This window comes from Lepisosteus platostomus, chromosome 26 (assembly GCF_059453375.1).
Source record: "Lepisosteus platostomus isolate fLepPlt1 chromosome 26, fLepPlt1.hap1, whole genome shotgun sequence".
Lineage (NCBI taxonomy): Eukaryota > Metazoa > Chordata > Actinopteri > Semionotiformes > Lepisosteidae > Lepisosteus > Lepisosteus platostomus.
The window spans coordinates 6,203,520-6,209,810 of record NC_142636.1 but is presented as its reverse complement, the minus strand read 5'-3'; the positions used below and the strand labels follow the sequence as shown (position 1 = coordinate 6,209,810).

Here is a 6,291-nt window from a genome sequence, read left to right as displayed (position 1 = left end):
ATGCGACATCCCAGGTAGTCTTCCTCATGAAATCAAGAGGACTGGTGTCAAGTTCATTACACAACACAGTAGAACATGGTTATTCAAGCATTTATTGCTGCACAGAGAAAAAACAGAAGACAAGCATTAGTGCCAAATTCCACTCAGAAGCCACCATGCAGCCCAGTCATGTCTGTCACTTTCCACTCAGGACCAGGCCATACAGGCTGCTCAGACCTGGCACCTCTGGACTCGGCCATCTTTGCACACAACCCAGAGGATTCCTCGGTCATAGGACACATGCCTGGCCACACCAACTGCCCTTAGAGCCCACCATCTACTGCCAAAGGGGTTACAGGCATCAATACCAAGCCTGCAGGAAAAGGCACAGGGTTAGATCAGCCTAGAATTAGGACAGTCATTCAGGCAACCATGTGTGTTATCCCCTCCACCAGCTCACCTCTTGAAGACCACTCCATTCCTGTTCACCCCATACACACTGCCATCTGAGCCCACCTCCACCAGGGACAGGGAGCCCTGAATGGGGTACCACCTGTCAGAGCCTTTGCAGGAATCCCCACTCACATCCAGCTTGACGAAGATCTGGTCCAACCGGTTCACTCCCCAGCAGCCAAAAGGCCCACAGGAATAGTACTTGAGGGAGCCCACAACAGGAATCCAGGGGATGTTGCCCTGGCCAGCATACTGCAGCACAGGCCCGCTGTTCAGGCAGAAGATGGAATTGGCAGCATTGACACCAACCACAAACTTGTCTCCACCAGCATCAATCTGGATGAGGGAGCCTGCAGAGGAGAGCAAGAAACAGCTGTTCTCAGCAGGGGGGCAGTGCAGTGCTCATTCCTCAGTATGAAGTCATGAACACTTGAGTGAAGGAAATGTTCTGGCTGAAGGCAGCCACTACCCATGGATAAACTTGAAAGCTACCATTTCCAACCCATATAGATCAGCTGCAGCCTCACCTGGCTGTACTTGGATCCACCTTCCCCGAAGCCACTTGAACACAAGGCTGGCGAGACTCACACTCCAGAGCCCTGCTGGCCCCACACTCACATGTTTCCCCTTCATGGCCAGAGAGACCCAGCTGTTGCCCTGGTAGCTGACCAGGTTGTCTGCATTGTCAACTCCACACACCCTTCCAGCACCAGCATCTATCTGCTTCAGACTGCCAGGCACAGCCCGACACTGCAGGGCTTCAGCCACAGACACTGGGGAGGAGAGGACACCACTGGGTCAGTAACCACCAGCAAGATCAAGTGAAGCAGCCTGGGGTTAAAGCTGCATGTCAGATGCTCATGATCCTACTACGGGATCAATCAAAACATACAGGACAGAAGAAACAAGCCAACAGGGCTTGTTTGCATCCATAAAACCCACAAATGAACAGAGGCCAATGCACAGCATGTCAACAGTTTTACAGAACTTCAAAAGCACACTTTAATTCCTGACTTGGATGTTTCACAAATGGCACCAGGTCTTTTTAGGCAACATCTATACTCAAAACCCAACCAGCTATACTGAAATCCATATATATCAGCAGCATGCAGTTACTGCTCCTCAATCCACCCTTGTGCTGCTCTTTCTAATTAAAGCACTATATCTAAAGCTTACCTAGAAGACATCCTACAAGCAAACACAACACACAGCCTCTCCCTTCCATGTTGATGAGTGATCCCCCAAACTTCATATGTAGTATAAGCCGCAGCAGTGGCCTTTATATAGTCAAGACTGCTGGGCTTCAGCTCCTACACACACCTGTCTAACCAGGTGTTAAATTGTGAACCATAAAGAGCTGCTGATTGAATCATTTAAGTATCAATTATAGAAGACGTCATTAATTATATAATCCTCAGGGTGTAGGAATTATGGAGACAAAAACTGAAATTGAAGCCCATTGCTTCAGATAGTCATGAGCTGGATTAGTACTAATATCAGCAGTGACATCCTCCAGAAGTGCAGGTCAGGGGTGGTCACAGGGACAGCTAGCACACAAAAAACTCTGTAATTGCTTGATGCAAACAATAACTAAATTAGCTAATGAGACAACTAGTTTAATTGCACATCTGAATATTTTGTTACTCTTGTTTTTTGTCCTCAGAAATGTTTTTTCAGATTTCATCTCCAAGATTAAAAATGTAATTTTTCTGAACACTCAGAAGAAAATATCTGGGCCCTAGATTGAAATATTCCAAGTCTTGTCTTTTTTCTCAATTAATTTGATGTGGGGGAGGATTAGTGATAAATAACCACTACAACACTGCTCCATCATCTTGTCAGGGCTGTAAATGATTTGCTGGCTGCATCTGACTCTCAGTATTCTTATGCACCTTGATATTAGTGGCCCTTTGTGCTCAAAACTGCTCAAATACTTGCAGGCATTCTTGGCTATCAGCTGTACTATTTTTAACAGGTTCCTCTTACATTTGACTGGCAGGTAGCATTTTGTTTCTCATGATCCTCATAAATCCCTCATAGCCCCAGCCAATCGCGGTGTGCCTCAGGGTTCAGTCTTTGGCCCATTGCTCTTCATTATCTATATGCCCCTTCTCACTCAGATCATACGCAAATATGGTTTTCAGATTCATTGTTATGCAAAAGACACATTTTGCAGATTTACATTAAAACCTCTTCCCCCTCTGATCTTTCACCTTCATCGCTTATCTCTTGACTATGTAACATGAAGCTCTTGTTGACATCAAATTCCTTGAAACTAAATAGTGACAAAACAGAAATTTAACTGGTTTGCAGCAAATGCCAGTTGGGAACACATTGGGGAGATTCACAGTAATGGTGGATGGCTTCTCCATGAAGGCATCAGGTACAGGCAGAAATCTGGAAGTCACACTTAATCCTCTCCTTTCTTTTGAGCCCTATGTGAGAAATTTTTCACCTTAGAAACTTCCCAATATTATATAGATAGATACTTTATTGATCCCATGTGGGAAATTGCAGTGAAACAGCAGTTTAGCACAGTCAACACAGCACAGTGTAACAAAATAATACAATAATACAATACATATAATAGATTCAGTACAGTCAGTGTGCACTTACAAAAGTTGCTCATAGTACAGAATATACAAAAAACGGAACAGTACACAAAACGCTGTATTGCACATTATAAATATAAAAATATATTGAACAAGTCCCTAGCATATATTGCACAAAAAAACAGTTGTAAACAGAAAAAAAAACAGATTTAAGCAGAGAGATTAATGTTTAGTCCAAAAACAGGTCAATGTCAATGTTGCCCCTGCCCAGACACACAGTGGATGAATTGTATAGTCTTATGGCAGAAGGCAAGAATGACATTCTGTAGAGCTCCCTGTCGCACTGTGGTTGGATCAGCCTCTTGCTGAACGTGCTCTTCATTCTCACTAGCATATCATAGAGGGGATGGGAGACATTGTCCATGATGGCCATTAATTTGGACACCATTCTCCTCTCAGCCACTACCTTCATGGGGTCCAGATCAGACCCAATGACAGAGCTTGCTCTTTTGATTAGCTTGTTTGCCTTTTAGCATCCCCTGCTCTAATCCCAGAGCCCCAGCACAACACTGCATTGAAAATGGTGCTCACTATAACCAACTGATAGAATACAGTGCCTTGCGAAAGTATTCGGCCCCCTTGAACTTTTCAACCTTTTGCCACATTTCAGGCTTCAAACATAAAGATATAAATTTTTTATTTTATGTGAAGAATCACCAACAAGTGGGACACAATTGTGAAGTGGAACGAAATCTATTGGATTTTTGAAACTTTTTTAACTAGTCTATCGTCGATGTGCACTCCCAGGTACTTGTACGAGTCCACCATCTCCACCCCACTCCCATGGATGTAGACAGGAGTAGGTTTGACCCTCTTCCTCCTGAAATCTATCACTAGCTCCTTCGTCTTTGCCACATTCAATTGCAGGTGGTTCTCCCCACACCACTCCACAATGCTGCTGACTATTCCTCTGTACTCTTCCTCCTGCCCACCCTTGATACATCCCACAATTGCAGAGTCGTCTGAGAACTTCTGCAGGTGGTACGACTTTGAATTGTATTTAAAGTCCGTATAAAGTACAGAGGATGAAGAGAAAGAACTGTCCCTGAGGAGCCCCTGTGTTACTCACTACCTGTTCAGACACACAGTTCTGAAGTCTCACATACTGTGGTCTGCCTGTCAGATAGTCAGTGATCTGTGAGATCATGGAGGCACCCACTTGTGTCTCCTCCAGCTTCCTTCCTAGCAGTAGGGGCTGGATAGTGTTGAAGGCACTGAAGAAGGTAGAAAAACGTAATCCTCACAGTGCTGCCAGACTTGTCCAGGTGTGAATAGGCCCTTTGCAGCAGGTAGATGATTGCATCTTCCACACCAACATTGGGCTGGTAGGCAAACTGTAGGGTGTCCAGTGATGAACTGACCAGGGGTCTCGGGTGGGACAAGACCAGCCTCTCAGTGTCTCAGTGACGTGAGAAGTCGGCGCTACTGGTCTGTAGTCATTGAGGACAGAGGGGCACCTTTTCTTTGGTACCGGGACCAGGCATGATGTCTTCCAGAGCACAGGGACTCTCTGCACCGCAGGCTCAGGTTGAACAGGCGCTGAAGCACTCCACTCAGCTGATCCGCACAAGCCCTCAAAAGCCCTCTGGGACAGACGTCATCTGGTCCTGTGGCCTTACCCTGGTGAAGCCTCTTCAACTTCCTCTCTACCTGGTCAACCATGATGGTCAGCCTGGCCTGGGTACTCATAGCGCTGTAGGTGCTGCAGGTGTTAATGGCGGAGGTGTTGGAGAGTGGCAGTTAAGGGGGCTAAGGGAGCGTGTGGCTGTGAGGGGATGGGTGTTGAGCCACAGAGGGCCCTGAATCAAACCTGTTAAAGAAGTGGTTCAGCTCGATGGCCATCTCCAGGTCCCCCTCTGTTGCACCCCCAGCCTGTTTGAAGCCAGTGATCTCTCTCCTGTGCTCCAAACGTCCCTCACCCTTTTCCTTTACAGCTTGTACTCTACCTTCCTCCTGTAGGCGTCCTTGTTCTCTCTAAACTTCTGCTTTAGTTCCCTCTGTACACGCTTTACCTCTTCTTGTCATTCAGAAGAGCCTTCAGGTCGCTGGAGATCCAGTTTGTTATTGGGAAAGCAGTGTATGTCTTTGGTGGGGATGGTGTTGTCCACACAGAAGTTAATGGTTGCAGGTTGGCGCTGGACGATAGGCTTGTATCGTGGTGTAAGCAGGACAAGGTTGTGATCTGATCTGCCAAGGGCGGGAAGGGCAGTGGAGCTACCTGCGCCCTTAACATTGGCATATCATGTTTTCTCTGGTCGTGCACTTAATAAACTGGTGGAAAGTGGGCAATGTGGTAGAAATAGAGACATGATTGAAGTCCCCTGAAATAGCCAACTTACTGAGAGGAATATGAGGGGGCCTGTAGAGCACCAAGCTGCAGAAACCAGATCTTGCTGTTATCGATGAATGAACTGTGCACTCAGCATTACACATTTATAAATGTCTCATGGGTGTTTCTGCAGCTCTGTGCTCTATGGGTCCCCTCATATTCTTTTCAGTAAGTTGCAATATGTGCGCATTTCTGAAGCTAGGACTTCTATCCCATCCCAGAGCAGGGCAGCATATTGCTCCTACACTTACATCTATACATTGCCCATAAAGTCATCAGCCAGGTGGATGTTGCATATTGGTGGTGGTGGAGGGGAGTCCCCGTTATCTGTAAAGCACTTTGAGTGGAGTATCCAGAAGAGTGCTATTTCAGTGTAAACTATTATTCAAAATGAGATCTTATGGACTTTTAAAGCTCTGAACAACTGAACTCCTCCATATTTTTACCACTTTATTCTCCACACAGCTGATTTTATTTCATGATAAACCATTTACAAAACAAAATTGGAACATTCTGGTGTAAACATGCTGTGCAAACAGCACATCCCACACTCCTGTGAGGCATGGTGGAGACAGTATGGGCACTGTTCTGCTTCTCATTGCTGCTCAGCAAGCACTGGGTGTTGTCAAACATGAGGGCAAAACGGATGAAGCAAAACCCAGGAAAGTAGTAGAGAAATATTTTCAGGCTAAAGCCACACTGGAATGGCATCAGAATGAAGTGCAGATCCTTCTGTAGACATGTGCACCATTACTACAGAGTCTTGCAGCTATATTTGCTAGCAAGGGAGCATCTACCATAGAGAAGAACTCATGAGTCTGAGTACTTATACAGTCAACATACAGAACCACAATATCTTTACCCTCAGATGTTGAATGTGAGCAAGCAGAATAAAAAGAGGAAGAGTTACAGATACAG

At 45.7% G+C, this 6,291-nt stretch overlaps 1 protein-coding gene across 1 annotated transcript; it reads right to left on the bottom strand.

Annotated features, from left to right (window-relative positions):
• Positions 1 to 76: 76 nt before the first annotated feature.
• Positions 77 to 1,684, bottom strand: LOC148639835 (fish-egg lectin-like). Its single transcript, XM_088620585.1, has 4 exons — positions 1,609 to 1,684; positions 960 to 1,205; positions 440 to 782; positions 77 to 352 (listed from the first exon to the last, which is right to left on the bottom strand). The coding sequence occupies exons 1-4, from the start codon at positions 1,682 to 1,684 to the stop codon at positions 211 to 213; spliced, it is 807 nt and encodes a 268-aa protein (XP_088476711.1). The 3' UTR covers positions 77 to 210.
• Positions 1,685 to 6,291: the final 4,607 nt, after the last annotated feature.

Excerpts from the sequence above, each read along its gene's own strand:
- LOC148639835 (XM_088620585.1), bottom strand. The coding sequence starts at position 1,684 with ATGAAGTTTGGGGGATCACTCATCAACATGGAAGGGAGAGGCTGTGTG. Across the intron at positions 783-959 it reads GTGGATCCAAGTACAGCCAG|GCTCCCTCATCCAGATTGAT; the intron begins GTGAGGCTGCAG and ends TCTCCTCTGCAG. Across the intron at positions 353-439 it reads AATGGAGTGGTCTTCAAGAG|GCTTGGTATTGATGCCTGTA; the intron begins GTGAGCTGGTGG and ends CTTTTCCTGCAG.